The 22,122-nt window shown below is 42.8% G+C and overlaps 1 protein-coding gene across 1 annotated transcript in view; it reads right to left on the reverse strand.

Moving 5' to 3' along the window:
• The window catches only part of ANKRD31 (ankyrin repeat domain 31), a 164,489-nt gene extending 142,367 nt beyond the window's left edge, over positions 1–22,122 (reverse strand). The window contains exons 1-5 of the mRNA XM_059723549.1: positions 21,917–22,122; positions 15,839–15,915; positions 7,566–7,627; positions 4,966–5,012; positions 500–594 (exon numbers count right to left, since the gene is read on the reverse strand). Coding sequence (XP_059579532.1) covers positions 500–594; positions 4,966–5,012; positions 7,566–7,627; positions 15,839–15,915; positions 21,917–22,020 — 385 coding nt within the window. The 5' untranslated portion in view covers positions 22,021–22,122. The remainder of the gene's footprint in view (positions 1–499; positions 595–4,965; positions 5,013–7,565; positions 7,628–15,838; positions 15,916–21,916) is intronic.

Consider the following 22,122-nt stretch of genomic DNA (forward strand, 5'->3'; position numbering starts at 1 on the left):
TGAGGCCTATTCCTACTATGCACACTTAGCCAGTTCTGTTGGCTAATGTAAAGGAGTCAATGGTCATGCTCTACTTCTTCCCCTCTGAGGATCTTCTTCAGCATTTGGAAGCACTAAGGGTACAGTACTTGAAGGATCACAGACTGTGACTCTCACACTTTCTCACCTGACCCTTACACATTCCTAGAATATTCAGACACATTCTGACCATGACTATAATCAGGCAACACTACCACATTAAAATCATCTTCAATTTTAAAGTATATCAGTATGCATGGAAAACCAAGAACAGTTACTATTCTAGACAAATGGTCCAACCCAATCTGAACAATAACATAACCTGTACTACAAGATTCCTTTGAAACAGCAATTAGGCATAAAAGTCACATATCTTTAATTCTAAATAAATCTATATGCACACCTCATCTTCACTTTCTCAATTGATTCTGTCAAATTTAGAGGGATTACACTTCCTTGTTTTCTACTTCATAAAACATACCTCCAGAGTCATTTTGCCATCTCTCTTCTGAAGTACTTAGTTGAAGACCAGTCTGAGAAACAGTTGTAGTAAACACTGGGCAATCTCTCTCACCCCTAAACATAGATATAACAATATTTTCCATTAAAAGAGCCATGTAAAAAAGTGATTCTTCTACAGTGTGTATAACATTGAACCATTGCATTACTAGGTCAGTAAAGTATTAGGGAATAGGATATACAGTGGCAACACCAGCTGGAATACTGAAGATAATATCAGGGTATGCACCAGAAGTGGGCTGTGGAAAGGAAGACTGAAAAAAATACAGTTTAGAGGAAGTCCCAAGAATCTAGTGAAAGTAACACAAGAGAGAAAAAGCATAATAATAAGAGCAGACATGAACTAAACACATTGGAGAATGAAATAAAGAGTAAGAGGCAGTGCATGGAGGAATAGAATATGGAGTTAGGAATGAGGATGAAGAGAGAGAGGCATGGATCTGTTCATTAAGAATACTGCACTTCAGAGGAGAGAACAGTACCTTGTTACAACAAGACTGGCCAAAGGAAAAGTCAAATTGATAAGAGTATATTTAATCAGGCAAAGAGAGTGGGAAAAAGCTTATAAGCAGTGAGGCCACATCAGTGAAGCAGTAACAACTAAATATGGGCTTCTGATTATGAATATAGTGGTAGATAAAGAAAAGAGAGACTGCAAATAAGAAGAGGGACAAAAGAATGAAAGCTTGAAATGTGAAAGAAGAGGACATTGAAAATTATTATAGAGAAAAGGTAAGAGAACAAACTATACCAATTAATGGGCCCAAGAATGGATGAATGTCACGGAAAAAGGGGTAACAGGAAAAGTGTGTGGAAAGAAAAGGAAAGAGAAACTGAAGTTGAGACAGTGGTGGAATTCAGAAATCAAAATGCGATAAAAAGGAAATGTTTAGGAAATAGTAGCAGAGTTGAGATTAGAACATTTAGGAAAGATAAAGAGGATGAAAAGCTGTTACGATTTCTAAAAATGGCAAATGGAAAGAACAACACAATATGTTAAAGACAGCAGGAGGAGGAAAACAAACAAAACAACAAAAGGAAGGGAAGTAATAGGAAGGGGTGGGAAGAATAAAGCATTGATAATGGATATAAGTAACAGCATCCTGATTAAAGGAACGGATATCAAGAACCAATGAAAAGATTACCATGAAGTAAGTATAGCTGTAACAAAACAGAAATCTGGTTACATGTGTGGCCCATCAGAAATCTCCACAGAGATGAAAGGAGATTTAAAGTGATGGGAGAGGAAGGGATTGAGTAGACCTGGACACCAATGCATAAGTTTGGTACAAAGAGAGAATCCCACGGGACTGGGAAAAAAGCAAAGGATTATGCATATATAGATAGAAGGAAATATGCTAAACTGCAGAAACTATATAGGAATAAAGCTTGTAGATCTTATGAGAGGATCATAGGTAAGTCAAGTGGCTACCCAAGAGAATAAAGATCTATGAAATTCAGTTTGGATCTGTAAAAGGTAAAGGAAACATGGATGTTTTTGTGATGAAACACATGAAAAATATTTCCTAGAAGAGAGTAAAAAACTTTGTCATTCATTTGTGGATTTGGGGAAGGCATTAGAATTTTTAAAGAAGTATGTTCCAGTGTTTAAATTAGAAAGGGTACTTGAAATACATAAAAAATAACAAAAATAACAACAAAATGTTTTTAGATATATAGGAAGTAAAAGGAAGGCCCAGGGTAGAATAGGACCCCTACTAAATGGGCAGAAGCAATTGGTGACTGACAGGGGGGACAAGGCTGAACTCCTCAATGAGTTCTTTGCCTCAGTGTTCCTAAGTGAGGGGCAAGACAAGTCTCTCACTGGGATTGTAGAGAGGCAGCAGCAAGGCACCAGACTGCAATGCGTAGACTCTGAGATGGTGCAGAATTACTTGGAGGAACTGGATGCCTTTAAGTCAGCAGGCCCGGATAAGCTCCATCCGAGGGTACTGAAGGCACTGGCTGATGTCATTGCACAGCAACTGGCGGGAATATTTGAACACTCGTGGCGCACGGGCCAGGTCCCGGAGGACTGGAAAAGGGCCAATGTGGTCCCCATTTTCAAGAAGGGGAGGAAGGAGGACCCAGGTAACTACAGGCCAGTAAGTCTCACCTCCATCCTAGGCAAAGTCTTCGAAAAAATTAGCAAGGCTAACATTTGCGAGAGCCCGGCAGGACAAATTATGCTGAGGGGAAACCAGCACGGGTTCGTAGCAGGTAGATCATGCCTGACTAATCTAGTCTCTTTTTATGACCAGGTTACAAAACGCCTGGACGCAGGAGTAGGGGTTGATGTCGTATACTTAGACTTCAGGAAGGCCTTCGATATGGTATCCCACACCATACTGGTGAACAAGTTAAGAGGCTGTGACTTGGATGACTACACAGTCTGGTGGGTGGCGAATTGGCTAGAGAGTCTCACCCAGAGAGTCGTAGTGGATGGGTCAGTATCAACCTGGAAGGGTGTGGGCAGTGGGGTCCTGCAGGGCTCGGTCCTTGGACCGATACTCTTCAATATCTTCATCAGCGACTTGGACGAGGGAGTGAAGTGTACTCTGTCCAAGTCTGCGGATGACACAAAACTGTGGGGAGAAGTGGACACGCCGGGGGGCAGGGAACAACTACAAGCAGACCTGGACAGGTTGGACAAATGGACAGAAAACAACAGAATGCAATTCAACAAGGAGAAATGCAAAGGGTTGCACCTAGGGAGGAAAAATGTCCAGCATACCTACTGCCTAGGAAATGACATGCTTGGTGGAACGGAAGCGGAAAGGGATCTTGGAGTCCTAGTGGACTCCAAGATGAACATAAGTCGGCAGTGTGACGAAGCCATCAGAAAAGCTAATGGCACTTTATCGTGCATCAGCAGATGCATGACGAACAGATCCAAGGAGGTGATACTTCCCCTCTATCAGGTGCTGGTCAGACTGCAGTTGGAATACTGCATGCAGTTTTGGGCGCCACACTTCAAGAGAGATGTGGATAACCTGGAGAGGGTCCAGAGAAGGGCCACTCGTATGGTTAAGGGCTTGCAGGCCAAGCCCTATGAGGAGAGACCGGGGCACCTGGACCTCTTCAGCCTCCGCAAGAGAAGGTTGAGAGGTGACCTTGTGGCTGCCTATAAGTTCATCACGGGGGCACAGAAGGGAATTGGTGAGGTTTTATTCACCAAGGCGCCCCCGGGGGTTACAAGAAATAATGGCCACAAGCTAGCAGAGAGCAGATTTAGACTAGACATTAGGAAGAACTTCTTCACAGTTAGAGTGGCCAAGGTCTGGAATGGGCTCCCAAGGGAGGTGGTGCTCTCCCCTACCTGGGGGTCTTCAAGAGGAGGTTAGATAAGCATCTAGCTGGGGTCATCTGAACCCAGCACTCTTTCCTGCCTATGCAGGGGGTCGGACTCGATGATCTATTGAGGTCCCTTCTGACCCTAGCATCTATGAATCTATGAATCTATGAAAGGGTTATAGAAGTAATCTACAGCAATACCAGTCAATGGGCAGAATGGCACAGGGAAGGACAGAAGTGTTCAAGGCTAGGTTATACTGAGATTCAGTGACAAGCCCACTCCCATGTATTTTAGCAATACACATACTGAGTGATGAGGCATTCAAAAACTTATGGGGCTACTATTTGCAGATGATCTCATTGGAATAGCAGGGACAATAGTGGAGTTGCAGAAAAAAAGATACGCAAAACTGGCAGAAACATTTTAGAGAAAGGTGAACTATAAATAAATATCAGGAAAACAGAAGTAATGGTGAGCTGCAGAAAGGGATGGCAAGACAATAAAGAACAGGATAGGGAAGGACAGGAAATGAAAGAGACCAGGTAGGATCATTCAAGTACTGCGATCTAACTTAAATGATGAAGACAGCTGTGCAGCATAAGTAAGAGAGGGGAACGAAAGAACTGGAAAGCAATTTTAGGTACTTTATGTAATAAAAGTATGCCAAAGAAGCTGAAAAGAAAGATAAAGGGCCATGAAACTATCTGCAGTGGAAATTTAAGGGATGAGAAACAAGAGTGAAAGGACACACAAGAACATTAAGATAAGAATGCTAAAGGAGATACCGGGTGTTTCCCTGTGATGGATACAAACATGACAACAGAAGGAAATAATTAGGTGTGAGAAAACCTATAGTTCAGTGGGACTAAAAACGAGCAAGAGAGAGTAAATTATGCTCTACTGCATGCTTCTTAGTGTTTTGTGTCGTCTAATTTTAAGTGTCCTAAGTGATGTGTTTCCACAAGCTATTCCAGTGACAAAAAGCTACCTATGGCATTAAGTATACCTGTTAAATGGCAAGCAGTAAAATTACTTTTCACTTTAAGACCAAGAGTAATTACTGCACTCAAATGAGGCTACAAGAGGAAATTAGTCTGCCTGACTGAAATTCATCCAGAGCATATCATACTCACTGTAAAAGAGACTGAGATTGTTCAGAGTTGCCTATCTCTTGAGACACCTGGGAAGAAAAAGTATTTGGACAATTAATGATTTCATTTTACAACATTACTATAGACCTAGCTGCTAGGGCTGCGTGAAGCTTCGGTCGCCAATTCAATTTGGGGGAGATTTGGCCCAATTCAGGGGCCAGATCTCCAAATCCAAATCAAATTGGGAGACCCAATAAAAGCTCCAAATTGATTCAAAAAAGATTTGGAGATTCGGATCGGCCGGGGAGAGGCAGGCACAGCTGGGCGGCTGCAGGTTCTCCCGTGGTTCCTCCAGCTGTGCCTGCCTCCCGCCGGGCAGGGGGGAACATCCTGGCACTTTAAAAAAAACCCACGCACTCACCAGCTGCAGCAGTTACCCAGAGCCCGGCAGCGCTCAGCCACAGCGGCCTCAGCTCCCAGGCACCATGGGGCAGCTGCAGTGTGGGTGCCAGGTAGGGGGGGAGAACCCTGCTGCCCCCCACCGCATGGAAGTTCTCTGCCACGAGCACTCAGAGGCCCTGATTGCCACTGCTGTAGCCAGTGAGTGCAGGGCTTTTTTTTTTTTTGCTTTTTTTTTTTAAAGGCTGGGGCTGGGCAGGGCAGTCATGGGGGCTTCCCCCACAACTCTCCCCACCCAGGGAGAGGCAAGCACAGCTGGAGAAACCACAGCCGCCCAGCTGTGCCTGCCTCTCCCCGGCCAATCCGAATCACCAAATCTCTCTGAATCAGTGCCAAATCTTTCAAAGCCAATTCAGCCGAATCGAATGGGGACAGTGATTTGAATCACCGAATTGAATAACTATCCTCCAAATCGGCTGAATCTGAATCCAAATCAAACATTTCCCTGTTCGCACAGGCCAGTAGCTGCTTCCTGCTGTTGTTGGGTTTAGAAGATATGAGAGAGGAAGTTATGTGGGGTCAGGAAGACAAGAGCAAGACAGGGGGTATGCGGCTTGATGAGATGGCTGCTAGTTTAGAAGGGAGCAAGTCCTGGTTTTTCATCTGGATCCTTCCTCCCAAAGGAGAAGAAACTTCCCCACTGCAGTGTTCTCAAGCCACTGTATCCAATAACTCGTAAATAAAAGACAGAGTATCTCAGCTTCAAAAGGAGACCTAGAGAGGGGACTGGATTATGCTTTGCCTGGGGCATTCTGGTTAAAGCTCTGTGCTTTAAAAAAAATTTAAAGATGCAGATTCAAACCCCTTTCTAGAACCCAGGCTTCCTACTTCAGAGGTGCATTTACTGCTCAGGTATCTGGGCTAAAGCAGGTAAGGCCCCCCCCACCTCCTCTGTCTAACAGAGGGGATTTCACTCTAACAGAGGGGATTTTGCCCCACTACAATTTTGTGACTTAGATATACATTAGACAGGCACACATAACCACATATCTGCCCAACCAGCATGTAGCCTACTGCACATGTTCAGTATACATGCATTCAGTTCTATGTCCACTTTGCTTGGGTAACAAAAGTGCAAACTGTGGTTAAACGCCAAAAATGCTACTTTTGCAGGTGGGTAAGTGCAATTTAGGTACACAAAGGAAAATGGAATCCCACAAAGAGTGTCCCCAGAGAAAAATGTGAGGGTGAGTTCACACTGCTATAACAATAGGTAAGTATATCTGTGTAACTAACTGATAACATTTTCCCAGGCACATAACCCTCAGGAATTTTATGTAAGATGCAGAAACCTCTGTTTTTTGTCATCCTGTCAGGGTGTCCTCTACAGGTGGAAAAAACTGTTGAAAATTTGAGCATCATATAATTTTATGGGTTATTCATTAATTACTCAGCAAATGCATTAAAGTTTATGAGGCAGTTTACCACAAGCAAAGCTGGAACTGTCACTAACAATCTAATCAAAACAGGTGTTCCTTCACTGCACAAACAAGTATTTTATTCTAAATCAGTGGTTTTCAACCTGTGGTCTGCTGACCATTGGAGGTCCGCAGACTATGTCTAAGGGGTATATGAAAGATGACTATGATCAATCAAAAGTATGTGAATACCCACACTTACTATTCAAAGGGGTCTATATCTCCATTTGAAATTTTCAAAGGGGTCCACAAATTAAAAAAGGTTGGAGAACACTGTTCTAAACTACATATTATTCCCTTCTTGTATTAAAAACTGCTTTTTAAAAGAGATTAAACCCAGTCTTAATAGATATAAGCAAAACATTCTGGCATTCAACTTGAATACAGATATTCTCCATCTGCAGAAGTTAGCAGCATATTACAAATAATGTTTTTTTTCATTTCTGCGGCATCTCTGTAAAAGCTCTTCTTTTGAAATCTGAAAATGCCACCACCAAGGAACTCCAGTAGAGAAGTTTCTGGGAAGAGTACTGCAGATTTCATACTTCTCTTTCTACAAAATCTGTTTTAGTTTCATTTTACCTGGATCCTTTTCATACATAGAAAGAAAGATTCTGTTTATGATTCTGTGTATTCTGTGTATGATTCTGTGTGTATAAACACAACCAGCCCCAGTGCTTTCAATTATTATTCACTGTGATGTGTGTGTAACTAGGAAGCTGTCATTTCTAGACATACCAGATTTATGTTGCTCTTTGACTTTACCTTTTGTAAATAATCACTGAATTTAGAAACACATTGGATCTCTGGAGAGAGAGGTTCCAGACCTAAACACAAAAAATAGGTCATTAACAACAGTTTTACTGTCTCATTGTTACATAGACTCAAGAATTCTTAGAAATCCCAGCTGTCTAAAAAATAATTTGATAAATCACAACTTCACAGTGGTCACAGATTTCACAGACATTAGGGCTGGAAGGGACCTTGGAAGATTATCGAGTCCAGCCAAAAGGAGGAAAAATGGTTATTTGAGTTGCACAGTATATTGGTAACATATCAGATATACAAATATTTCTCACAATACTTTTTACCATTTAATTCTAAATATGAGTACTTATATGGTAATAATTGAGAAAAAAAGGAAAATAAAAGAATGGATAAATGCCCATCCTGAGTAAAACTTAGTCTGGCAGGGGAAAGCAGGGGAGAGGAGAGGAGAGGTCCTTTGAACCGTCACCTACACAGTTAAATGGGTCACTAGGTGGCTGGAGGGCCGCACCCAGAAAGTGATGGTGGATGAGTCATTTTTGACCTGGAGGGATGTGAGCAGTGGGGTCCCCCAGGGCTCAGTCCTTGGACCTGCACTGTTCAATATCTTTATCAGCGACTTGAATGAGGGTGTAAAAAGCACCCTGTTCAAATTCGCAGACGACACTAAGATGTGGGGAGAAGTGGGCACACTAGAAGGGTAGAATAGGCTGCAATCAGACCTAGACAGGTTACAGGGGTGGGCGGATGAGAACAGGATGGGGTTCAACACTGACAAGTGCAAGGTACTGCACCTGGGGAGGAAGAACCAGCAGCATACCTACAGGCTGGGGAACTCCCTTCTCGTCAGCGCAGAGGCAGAAAAGGATCTTGGAGTCATTATTGATGCCAAAATGAACATGGGCCAACAGTGTAGGGAAGCGGTCAGGAAGGCCAACCAACCGTACCTTGTCATGCATACACAGATGCATCTTGAGCAGGTCCAAGGAGGTGATCCTCCCCCTCTATGCGATACTGGTCAGGCCACAGTTGGAGTACTGCATCCAGTTCTGGGCGCCGCACTTCAGGAGGGATGTGGACAACATGGAGAGGGTCCAGAGGAGGGCCACCCGCATGATCAGGAGTCATCAGGGCAGGCCCTACAAGAAGAGGTTAAGGGACCTGAACCTGTTCAGCCTCCACCAGAGAAGGCTGAGGGGGGATCTAGTGGCTGTTTACAAACTAGTCAGGGGGGACCAACAGGCATTGGGGGAGTCCCTGTTCCCCTGAGCACTACCAGGAGTGACGAGAAATAACGGTGACAAGCTGACAGAGGCACTACTTCAGAGATTGGGAGGCACTATTTCACTGTCAGGGTGGCTAGGATCTGGAAGCAACTTCCAAGAGAAGTGATGCTGGCTCCTACCCTGGGGGTCTTTAAGAGGAGGCTGGATGAACACCTCGCCAGGGTCGTTTGACCCCAGTACTCTTTCCTGCCATGGCAGGGGGTCAGACTTGATGATCTGCTCAGGTCCCTTCTGACCCTACCAACTATGAAACTATGAAGGTAACTAGTAGGGTGAAAGTGCTAGACTTTAGGAAAGCTGATTTCAATGAACTCAGGCGATTAGTCAAGGACGCACTGCAGAGTAGGAGTTTTGAAGAGATGGGAGCCCAGGAAGGGTGGCTGTGCCTTAAGGAAACGATCCTTCAGGCACAGAGGGAGACGATCCCGATGCGAGGAAAAGGAGGGAAAGGGGCCAGAAAGCTTCCGTGGCTGACCAGAGAAATCCAGAGCAGCCTACGGGTTAAAAGGGGAGCATATAAAAAGTGGAAACAGGGAGAGATTACCAAAGAGGAGTATACCTCCTCTGCTCGCGCTTGTAGGGAGGCAGTTAGACGGGCCAAAGCTACCATGGAGCTGAGGATGGCATCCCAAGTTAAGGATAACAAGAAATTGTTTTTTAGATATATAGGGAGTAAAAGGAAGGCCCAGGGTGGAATAGGACCCCTACTAAATGGGCAGAAGCAATTGGTGACGGACAGAGGGGACAAGGCTGAACTCCTCAATGAGTTCTTTGCCTCAGTGTTCCTAAGTGAGGGGCAAGACAAGTCTTTCACTGGGATTGTGGAGAGGCATCAGCACGGCGCCAGACTACCATGCATAGACCCTGAGATGGTGCAGAATTACTTGGAGGAACTGGATGCCTTTAAGTCGGCAGGCCTGGATGAGCTCTATCCGAGGGTACTGAAGGCACTGGCTGACATCATTGCACAGCCACTGGCGGGAATATTTGAACGCTCATGGCGCATGGGCCAGGTCCCGGAGGACTGGAAAAGGGCCAATGTGGTCCCCATTTTCAAGAAGGGGAGGAAGGAGGACCCGGGTAACTATAGGCCAGTAAGTCTCACCTCCATCCTAGGCAAAGTCTTCGAAAAAATTAGCAAGGCTAACATTTGCGAGAGCCCGGTAGGACAAATTATGCTGAGGGGAAACCAGCATGGGTTCGTAGCAGGTAGATCATGCCTGACTAATCTAGTCTCTTTTTATGACCAGGTTACAAAACGCCTTGATGCAGGAGTAGGGGTTGACATCGTATACTTAGACTTCAGCAAGGCCTTCGATACGGTATCCCACGCCATACTGGTGAACAATTTAAGAGGCTGTGACTTGGATGACTACACAGTCTGGTGGGTGGCGAATTGGCTAGAGGGTCACACCCAGAGAGTCGTAGTGGATGGGTCAGTATCAACCTGGAAGGGTGTGGGCAGTGGGGTCCTGCAGGGCTCGGTCCTAGGACCGATACTCTTCAACGTCTTCATCAGCGACTTGGACGAGGGAGTGAAGTGTACTCTGTCCAAGTTTGCGGATGACACAAAAATGTGGGGAGAAGTAAACACGCCAGAGGGCAGGGAGCAGCTACAAGCAGACCTGGACAGGTTGGACAAATGGGCAGAAAACTACAGAATGCAATGCAACAAGGAGAAATGCAAAGTGCTGCACCTAGGGAGGAAAAATGTCCAGCATACCTACTGCCTAGGAAATGACATGCTTGGTGGAACGGAAGCGGAAAGGGATCTTGGAGTCCTAGTGGACTCCAAGATGAACATGAGTCGGCAGTGTGACGAAGCCATCAGAAAAGCTAATGGCACTTTATCGTGCATCTGCAGATGCATGACGAACAGATCCAAGGAGGCGATACTTCCCCTCTATCGGGCGCTGGTCAGACTGCAGTTGGAATACTGCGTTCAATTTTGGGTGCCACACTTCAAGAGAGATGTGGATAACCTGGAGAGGGTCCAGAGAAGGGCCACTCTTATGGTTAAGGGCTTGCAGGCCAAGCCCTATGAGGAGAGACCGGGGCACCTGGACCTCTTCAGCCTCCGCAAGAGAAGGTTGAGAGGTGACCTTGTGGCTGCCTATAAGTTCATCACGGGGGCACAGAAGGGAATTGGTGAGGTTTTATTCACCAAGGCGCCCCCGGGGGTTACAAGAAATAATGGCCACAAGCTAGCAGAGAGCAGATTTAGACTAGACATTAGGAAGAACTTCTTCACAGTTAGAGTGGCCAAGGTCTGGAATGGGCTCCCAAGGGAGGTGGTGTTTCCCCTACCCTGGGGGTCTTCAAGAGGAGGTTAGATAGGCATCTAGCTGGGGTCATCTGAACCCAGCACTCTTTCCTGCCTATGCAGGGGGTCGGACTCGATGATCTATTGAGGTCCCTTCCGACCCTAGAATCTATGAATCTATGAACTTGTCTCCTTATCCTGCACTATCTAAACCCTATTACCTAGATTACTTTATTTTATTTATTTCTGCAGTATTTAATTTCTTGTCATCAATTTGTTATGATACAAATTAGTATAAACATGCAAATACTAAATTTCTAATTGCACTGAACTACATGGAAAAACTGACATCAACACTGCAATGAAATGCAATATGCAACACAAAATGCAATAAAAGCAGAAACAGATCCAAGGGGAGGGGTGAAATGCACCTCCCTTTAATTCCTGCTGCACCTAAACTTTAAAGCCAACTGTCTGGGAGAAGCAGCAACATTCCTATTCAAGCAGCTTTGAAGGAGTCATGTGACTTCATTTTTTATTCTAATCTACCTGATTCATGCTAACCTCTTCACTTCACAGGTGTTAACAACTCTCTATCCTTTTTATTGGACATTTTGATGTTTCACTCTTCAAACTTTCTTCTGCAGTTCTGCTGTTAGCCATTCCTAGGTACTGTCTCTCTTCCATTTCACAGCCCTGCAGACTATTTTTAGATAGATCTTAAAACCTTAATTCAGGTGTGGTAATATTAACTCATGTGTAGAAATGACTGCCACTGAAGTATTGGGGGTACTGTGAAGACACTCAAGATGATGAGGTTTCCTTTTATTAATCTGAATAAGAGACATACATTTAACTATAATGACTATAGGAGTAATGAAATTCTCTGTTGACTATTTTTGCCTAGTTTGTACTTTTAAGCTCTATATATAATCTAGGAAAGGAGTGCACATGCCAATAATGTTATTTCTTTTTGTTTTGAGTTTCTACTGAATAATTCATAGATTCATAGATGTTAGGGTTGGAAGGGACCTCAGTAGGTCATAGAGTCAACCCCCTGCCCTGGGCAGGAAAGAGCGCTGGGGTCAGCTTGTCCAGTCCAAGGTGCTTGTCCAGTCTCCTTTTGAAGACCCCCAAGGTAGAGGAGAGCACCACCTCCCTTGAAGCCCATTCCAGATTCTGGCAACCCTTACTGTGAAGTTCTTTCTAATGTCCAACCTAAATCTGCTCTCCATCAAATTGTTCCTAATTACTCCAGGGGGTGCCCTAGTAAATAGAGCATCTCCTATTCACCACTGCCCTCCCCTGATGAATTTATAAGCAGCTACAAGATCACCACTCAGCTTTGTCTTGCACAAGCTGAAAAGATCTAGGTCCACCAGTCTCTCCTCATAGGGCCTTGCCTTCAGGCCTCTGATCATACGAGTGGCCCTCCTCTGAACCCTCTCAAGATTCTCCACATACCTCTTGAAGTGCAGTGCCCAAAACTGGATAGAGTACTCCAACTGTGACCTGACAAGTGCCACATAGAGGGGAAGCATCATCTCCCTAGACTGATCGTCATGCATCTACTAATGTATGATAAAGTGCGGTTAGCTTTGTTGAGCACTTTGTCATATTGACAACTCATGTTCATCTTAGAGTCAACTATGACTACAAGATCCCTTTCCACTGCTGTGCTACTGAGAAGGTCATCCCCCAACCTGTAAGTTTGTTGGTGGTTCTTTTTGCCCAGTTGCAGCACTTTGTACTTGTCTTTGTTGAATTGCATCCTACTTCGTTCTGCCCATTTTTCCAACCTGTAAATAGCACCGGTCCAAGGACCGAGCCTTGCAGGACTCTACTGCCCACATCTTTCCAGGTCAATATTGACCCATCCACCACCACTCTCTGGGTGCAACCCCTAAGCCAATTTGGTACCCACCTGACCACGTAATCATCTACATCACAGCCTGTTCGTTTATTTACAAGAACAGAATGCGATACCGTATCAAAGGCCTTCTTAAAGTCTAGGTAGATGACATCTACCTCATCTCCTGCATCTAAGCATTTTGTGACCTGGTCATAAAAAGAAACAAGGTTAGTCAAGCAGGATCTACCTGTAATGAACCCATGCTGATTTCCTGTCAGCATTATTTCCCTTGCTGAGCTCCCACAAATGTGATCCTTAATGACTTTTTCCAGAGTTTTTCCAAGGATAGAGGTGAGACTAACTGACCTTCCTGGTTCATCCCTCCTCCCCTTCTTGAAAATAGGGACCACATTGGCCTTTTTCCAGTCCTCTGGGACCTGACCGGAGCACCGTGAGTGCTTGAACACCCGCGCCAGTGGCTCTGCTATGACACTGGCCAATTCCTTCTGCACCTTTGGATGAAGTTCATCTGGGCCCACTGATCTGAACACATCCAGCCCCTCCAAGTGCCCCTTCGCTAAATCTGAGCTAACAGTTGGTGGGCTGGTGTCCCTCCTGTGTCTATCTATGATCCAGTTGGAAGATTTGTCTTGGTCTGTGTCTAGAAATACAGATGAAAAAAACTCATTGACCAGCTCAGCTGTGTGATTGCTGTCAGGGCTGATGTAGGGTTTGGCTCCTACCATATTTGTAAGGTTTCTTGTTTCTTTTTAACTGGAGAAAAATCTGTTATGTTATGTGATAATGTGTCACCAGATCTGCACCCCCCCTTCTCAAAATCCTGATCTACCCATGAATATAAGGTCCAATATATTAACCAAAGTGCATACGTGTACACACACACACAAATCCCCATTCCTACAAGCAAAACTTTAACCAAGCTATGAGCCAAATAAGCATGCCACCAAACTCTTAATTCCAATGAAGGATGAGAGAAAGTTCCAATGGTGCAGATCCTGTCTATCAGTAAAACTGTGCCAGAACATGGTGAATTTAACTGATACAAAAGCTTCCCAGCCATTTAGAAAGACTTGTATTGATACCAAAGGGGAGGAGGGGTAGCTGCCATGAGTAAATATAAGATGCAAGGTAGTCACTCAAGGCATGGGCCTCGAATCATTCAGTTTTCAAAATAGGCACCAGTACCTGCAAGTTCATCCAGGAACAAATAACTAAACAAAAACTAGTATAGAGCTAGGTATGCCAGTGTTCTGTGTTCAGAAGCATTATCATAACATACCAGGCAAGCAGGTGAATTCTGCATTGACACAAAAGTTTTGGTGATATATCTGTGGAATTAATTTGTTGCTGAGAAGTGACTAGGTGAGGATGATTTGCATAAAAAACTAATACCAATACACATGAAAAAGTTATGCCAAGCTATCATATACTATGGCTAGGTACAGTTCAGTGAGGTTAGATCACGTTAAATATTGGCCATCAAATCTAACTTACTTTACCACAGTGTGAACCTTACCCTTAGATTGGGAATCAGGTGGATCTGAGTGCGAACTCTACAGAAGTTCAGGAAGTTTAGACTGGTCTAAAAAGCCCCAACCCAATCTAAGTTAACCCTACTTCCAGAGTAGTCTTAGATAAGGTTCAGCAAGACCAATCTAACTGAACTTCTGTACAGTTCCCAGCACAGCCCCAACCCCAGGACTGTGCTTTTCCTACCCACCCACTCTGGCACTGGGCTATTTTTAGCCTCCCATCCCCTTGCCCCCACTTCCCCTCCACACACACACATAGCACCCTCTGAGCCTGCTAGACCCCCCCATTCCAGAAGCTGCTCCCAGGATTGATTATTCCAGCATTCCCCAGTGCCAGGAGCCAAGGGAGGTAAGTTTGGATGGGGGGAGGGGCAGACAATATTGGGAGGAGTTGGTTCACTGAAGGGAATTATTCACCTGGGGGTAGGGGGTCAGAGATCTAAAACAGCCCCAGGACCCTGGGAGGGGGAAACAGCCCTCTATCCTAAACAACACCCCCATAGAGCCACCAGCCCCGCCAATCCACCCACCCCTTCCACCACCCTGTCTTACCCCCTTCAGACTTCCAGGACTGGTGAATGCCAGTAAAACTGACTCTGGGAGCAGTTTGTGCAATCAGGGGAAGATCAGCAGCATGCGGGGGAGGAAGCTCTGCAAGACTGAGAGCCTCTCTGATCCCACCAGCCCCCCGCCCCCCTAATACCCTCTATGGACTCTGCTAGCTCCCCCAATCCTGCCAAACCCTCCCAGACCCTACGAATCCTCCAGCAGACCCCACTTGCCCTCCAAACTCCCCAACAACTCCCTGGAGACCCCACTTTCCCCACTGATCCCCCAAAACCCTCTTGCTAGCACCCTCTCCTGATTTACCTTAATTGGGTGATGATTTTTATCTCAATCTAACCTCCCTAAATGTCTGTACTTACCCTATATTTCATTAAGCCATATACTTTAAGGGTGCTATTTTAGAAAACATACCATATCCTTAAACCTCTTAAACCAAGTGGTCTCAGAAAGTACAGATGGAACAAAGGAAAATTAGAACTATCAAATTTATTTTTCAAGTGTATTTATTAAAAAGGATGTAGAAAATTTAGTCTAAGTTTCAGCCAAAACATCTGTGTCTTTTAGATTTTAAAGTACAGCAAATACAGTTTGTAGAAAAGCAAAATTATTCTGTTTAAGTCTAGAATGCATGACTAAAAATTAAAATTAAAATATATACTTAAAAAAGTAAGTAAAATCATACTTCTCAAGAAAAAGAGTATATGATTTACCAAAAAACAAACAAACAAAAAACGCCCACAGTTTCTTACCTCTGTTTATCTCTTCTGTTTCAGCAGCAAAGATGACCTCAGTTATTTGGGTTACATCTTTATTAATAGAAGATAACCTTTAAAAAAAATTAAAAAGCATACTATCATTTTTTATCTCAACTTGTAACTAAGCCTGCAAAAACAAACAAGAATATATATTAACTAAAACCAGGCTACAGCCAATGTTGCAGTTGATGGAAGGTTGCTGGAAAATCCCTATTAATTGTAAAGAAGATGATAATTTTATTTAGTTTGTAGCAGAAAATAGCTCTTCTTATGATGTTGAATGGAAAAGTAGTGTTGAAACCTGCAACTCCCTGCCTTTCCAAACAGGGGATATTAGTAAGTTACTGCTGCCTGAAAGAGAACTGTAAAAGTAACTGCAAGGGAGACTAAGTACTTCAGTGAGGAGGTTTCACATGAGAACACCATGTAGAAAGCAGTCAGCAGCCCCAGCTTTCCTTTGTGGGGTGAATACAGGGCATCACCTGCCTGCTAAACCAGGGACCAGCTGCACTTTCCCTGCCTCTGCTCAGGGGTGGCAACAGCTTCCTGTCAGAGAAGTGGAGCTGAGTAGGTCTCCCTGAAGGACAGGATCAAATTTAAGCGTATGATTTATTACACAGACCATCTAACTTCATGGAAATCAGCCATTTTCTCCTCAGATTTATTGCAGATTATTATTTGAATGTTTTTTTTTTTAATTGAAGATGCGATTGAAATTGCTGAAATACTTTTAAATATCACAAATTATGCGAGGGCTGTGAAGCTGGATACGGGAGTCCAGCAGGGACCCAAAGGAATCATCTCATCTTCATCTGGGTGAGCTGGACCCCCAACTATATAAACTGATGAAGCCTACAGGTGGCAACCAAAGGGTGCTGGCCACTCTGTAGGCTTGAATTATTTTTAGTTTGACTTGGTTTTAATAGATTACTAACTTATGTAACATTTGGTTGTGGTACTTATTTCATTATTCAGTAACTGGTCCTTTCAGCAGTATCTGTTCATCAGTTGGTCTGTAAAGATCATGTTTTAGGAATGGAAGTCCTAGGTTTGGGTAATAGGTTTATAACCAAGAGGTTTATAACTGAGAGACTTGGGGGGAGTCTGGCCATTATAAATATATATAATCATTAGTCTGTCTATAATGGAAGCACCTCTTCTCTCTGTAGCACCTCGTCTCTATATTCTTGCTGTCAGTAAACAGAGATCCATCTATGCAATTGAAAGTTGTGAAATGTATTAAGAAAGGCCTAAAAATTACCTCTTCCTTTCAATCTACTTACATCCCCCAATAACAGTCCAATGATAGAAATTTAAATGAGACACCAGAAGAAAAGGATAAAGAAGAAGAAAATTTATTTTTACCACATAACTAGCTGTAGATAAAGGAAAAGGGAAATGTTTACATAAATCTACAACTACCCCTTGAGTGAGAGGTTTTAATTCATTCCCTGGCTCTGTCCTTCCAGGAGACAAGACCTGGATACATGAAACAGCCCTACAACAGGAAACTGAAGGCAACAAGGATGCCTCAGATTGTCAAATCCTCCCAATTATCTCTTACGTCTATAACTGTTGTTATGATAAAAACAAGTGAAGAAATAAATATTCATTTACAAATGGAATTAACAGCAATGAAGAAATTAGTCTGTGACTCTAAGTCACACCTAGAAGCACATGATATTTTACTAAAAGCAATTGATGGAAAATTGATAAACAACAAAACTTTAAAGCATGTGTCTAATAAAAATATAACTCTGAATAGTGAGGATTTTATTACAACTGATAAACTGACAGAGTCAGTCTCTGATCAACAACACCTCTTCCTCTATTTATTTATTTAATATTTTTTATTAAGCATAGCTCTATTAGAGACAAAAAACAAAAGATTCAGAGGGCAAAATATTTTATTATTCAACTTTTATCCACACAAGAGAAAGAGCTCTTTTAGCATGGAACAGACAATTGTACGATTTTTAGCCAAAAGATTTAACATTTCTCTTCAGCTACATAACATTATTTATGTATCCAGGTGGCAGTCCTCAAGAGGATCTTCCCAAGAGTAGGTGTTAGGAGTTTATATATTAAGCACCTGGTGATAATTGTTGCAGCCAATTGTTTTCCCAATGGGGTGGAAATTTAAAAAAAAAAGATGCTCTACCTCTTCAAAAAGGAAATGCAAAACTCTGGAACTCTTGGTTCAGAGATGATACCTTTTATTAGACCAACTAAGAAATCACAAAAAAATGCTCTTTCTTAGTTGGTCTAATAAAAAGGTATTATCTCTGAACCAAGAGTTCTAGAGTTTTGCATTTCTTTTCTGTCTCAGACCAACACAGCTACCAAATACATCCCCCTACCTCTTCAAAGTAAGGCATATTCCTACCAATGATTGTCTTGCTCCTGTATCTATGGACTCAAGACATTAGCTAGGCCCTAAGGAGAAGCAAATTGCTTCATTTTTAAGTAAGTTTGGTATTTTGGTTTGAAATATAGCTGGGTTGACAAATAAATTATCTGACCTATTGTGGAGAAGTTTTATTAATGATCTGGATATTGTGATTTTACAAAAGATGTAGTATGGGAAGATAGTATTCCTTCCTGGATTTTTTTTTTGGTTTTTTGTTGTTTTTTTTTGTTTGTTTGTTCTATAAAAATGGCTGCAAGGAAAAAAACAAAGGGCAGTTTCAGGGGGACTTAGTTACTTTCCTCTAAAGGTGTTTGATTGAGGGAGTAGAAATTGAATTAGAGTATAACTAGCTATACACTGTCATCATTAAATTCTGTGGTGCAACTCCCTTAATTCTGGTTAATATTTACTTCCTATCATGTATATCAAGGACTGATGAAGTCTTAAAATGAGAATTGCTACATAAAGCTATTGAGAGAATCAGAAATAAATTTCCAGAGTTAGGAATAATAATAGCAGGTGATTTTAATGTTAGAACTGATGGCACTGATATCTAGGATAAAGAAGAAATAATAAATTAAATATGGGGAATCCTCCCAGCAATCTTAAGCGATTTAGAATGCTTAACAGACAGACTGGAAAGGGTATAAATGGGGCATTCACCTTTGTTACAACTAAAGGAGCAAGTGTGATAGACTATAGACTAGTAGAATCACATATGTGGTGTAAGTGTAAATCATTCAAAATTCTCCCATGTGTGGAGAGGAGAGTAACCACTTCTCCCTCTCTCTCAAAGTTCCTTTAGAGTTTTATAAGGATTCTTCCCCATCTGCTATACAAGTAGCCCCTAGATTAGAAGTTCTTGACAAGAAAAGAACTAAATGAAATAATGAGTTAAGAGAAAAATGTGTTGCTCTGTCAAAAATACTCTCTCAGGCCATTCATCTCAAATTCTTAAAGAAAATGAAAACAAAAACAATTACTCATTATGAAGCAGTTATCAAACATCTGAAAAATGCTCGAGCATCTTTGAAGGAAACAGGTGCTGGTAGCATAAACCATGGTTTGATGAGGACTGCTCTAAAGCTAAAGACTTTAATAGAAACATTGGAGGAAGACAAGTCAGAAACAATACAATTGTTATTGAACAGGTCAATAGGAGGATCCCCTAAGAATTACATTTTAGAAGCCTCTCCTCTTCCAAAAAAGCCATTATTTGGATGGTTAAATAACATTTTGTTTCCAAGACCATTTGTTTGAAGTAGAATAATTCTTACAGCCACTTACCCAATACTACCTTTATATTTAAGACATTGTATAAATCAGGGATAGGCAATCCCTGGCGCCCATGCCAGAGCATGACACGCAAAGGTACTTTGCTTGACACACGTACCTCAGGGCAGACAGCAGCGGAGCAGCTAGGGGCCTGATCTTTGTTGTGGCAGTATAGTCCTGACCCCTTCCCTGCCAACCACTTAGAGGCACACATGCACCAACCTCCTGCAGCAAGCCAGGCGGGGGCCCTGCAGACCCTGGTGCAGCTGCTTGCAGCCTCCCCACCACCTGCTGCAAGCATCCCAAACTCCATGGTGGGTAGCAGGGGCCTGACCAGAACCCGGGCTTGTTATGGCAGGCAGCTGGGAGGCTGCAAGTAGCTGCACTGGGGTCCGCAGAGCCTAGGCTGACTAGTTGCTGGTGGCAGGTGCATGCATGCCTTAGGATGGACAGCAGGGAAGGAGCTGCACTGCTACAAAAAGAATCAGGCCCCTTGCAGCTCCCCCGCCATCCACCCCTAGGCATGCCGACATCTTACATGTTGAGGTTGCAGGTGTTTTTGGCATTATGACCAAAAACATTGCCAACTCCTGATATAAATGAAGGTGCCAGCATGCAGACAGATATGCAGACAGTGAGATCTTCTCAAAAGTCTCCTTTTTTAAATTAATAAAGCACTCTTTTTTAGCCTACATATACACCTATCCAAAGTACAGAATTACAATGAGAGGTCATTACCAGACTAGAATTCACTCAAAAGAGATGTGCAGTCATTACAGGCAGGTGGTGTCAGTCCCCATATACAAACAAGATATATTCCTACAGAAAGAATGACATAGATAGACTGTTTAAATTACTATTTGTCATCTTCCTCATTTTTTTGAAGAAATAAGAGGAAGATGGATCTCTTCATTGGTGGAAATTTTTAAATACTGGGCTAATGAGGAAAAAAACAATTTGGTTCCTCTCTAATAAATTACAGCATTACTTGCACTCAGACTGAGGGCCAAAATCAAGTAAAATTACCCTGTTTTTATTCTTTTACTCAACTATTGTACATTGCGTCTATTTTTTGTATCATCTTATAGTATGCTCTTTAATTTGGTTTAAATTTGTTGAAACTGTAATCTTATTGTATGTTTTTACCAATAACCATAATTTATATAATGATTATTATAGTATTGATATAATTTTATTGTCAATTTGACTGTTGTGTTTTAGCAAAAGCTGTAAAAACAAACAAACCCCCAAACCTGAAATAACTACTAAAATTACTACAATTAAAACTAATTTTCCCACTTGCTTCTTTACAGCAACACTTCTTTCCATCACAATAGTGAAATTAAAATGTTTCTAATATAACCATCACGTTTCAGATGCCTAGCTGTAAAGTTTTGCATCAGGCTGCAGAGTGGCATAAAAGATCTAGAATTAGGGTACATTTTCATTTGTACAAATTTCCAAATATCTCCCTTCAGCATTTCCTAGCAGGCACAAAGTAAGTCTTCTTGGTTGCTGGGCCAGTTGTATTTTTCAGGAACCAAATTATTCACTTGAAGGAAAACAATGTTAGGAGAATCCTGAAATTAAAATGCAAAAGAAAGAAAGAAAGAAAGAAAGAAAGAATTTGCAGAAAAATGCTTTACATATGCTGTATTTTTATCCTACCAGTTCATGTATACGTGTTCACTCATTTGCATTTTTTGTCCTTCAGACTGGATTCTGGTCCCTTTCCTTCAATAGAGAATCATCCTCTTCGGTGGCCTATAAAAACAGTGGGTGCCTGTACCTGAGCATGGAGGCTACTCTGACACGCTGTAATTGCAGTGCGTCAGCGCACACTTGATTGAGTCTGCTGGGATGTGGCAATTGCTGTGCTCCAGCAGCCTCAGCGTCTCATGTATTCAGTGTCCCCACGCTTCAAAAACGGCATGAGGGGCACTTGAACTAAAGCTTGAACGAGCTTTAGTTAAAGCACCCTTGCCACCATTTTGAAGTGCAGGGACACTGATACACAGCGGCACTTCAGTTCAAGTGGCTCTCGGAGCTGCTCTAATTAAAGTACCACCCTCACCCCGGAAAAAGTGCCCAGTTGGTCCATTTGCAGAGGAAGCTACTCTCGAGTCTGAGGGCATCAGAACATGGGCTTTGAGACTGTCTCGATTTTCTTTTGTACCACCAAATACATTTAAAAGCATATTTATTAAGAACCTAGACCGATGCTATTTTAACGTCATCGTATTCTCTAGGACTTCTGCTGCAGCTGTTCATTTAGATTCCAGGGAGGATCCTGGCTGGCCTCAAATACCTTCTCCTAAAGGACTGTGTTTTATAAGAAGTTAGTAGCTCTTAGCAGCATTTCATACAGCCTACAAATGTGCTATCACCTCTTCACGTGCAGCTCCTCCTCATCGAGGTCACTCTCAGTTACCGAGCCCTCCACTATTGTCTCATCGCTGTCACTGTCAGACAGTTGTGCTCCTGCCCTCATGGCTCCTCTCTCCTCAGAAACCACTCCTCTCCTCACTCCTTCACCTCAGGCAGCTCCTCCCTTCCTCCAGGCACCACATCACAAGCAGGGAAGGAAGAGGGG

This window comes from Alligator mississippiensis, chromosome 3 (assembly GCF_030867095.1).
Source record: "Alligator mississippiensis isolate rAllMis1 chromosome 3, rAllMis1, whole genome shotgun sequence".
NCBI classification, from domain to species: Eukaryota; Metazoa; Chordata; order Crocodylia; family Alligatoridae; genus Alligator; species Alligator mississippiensis.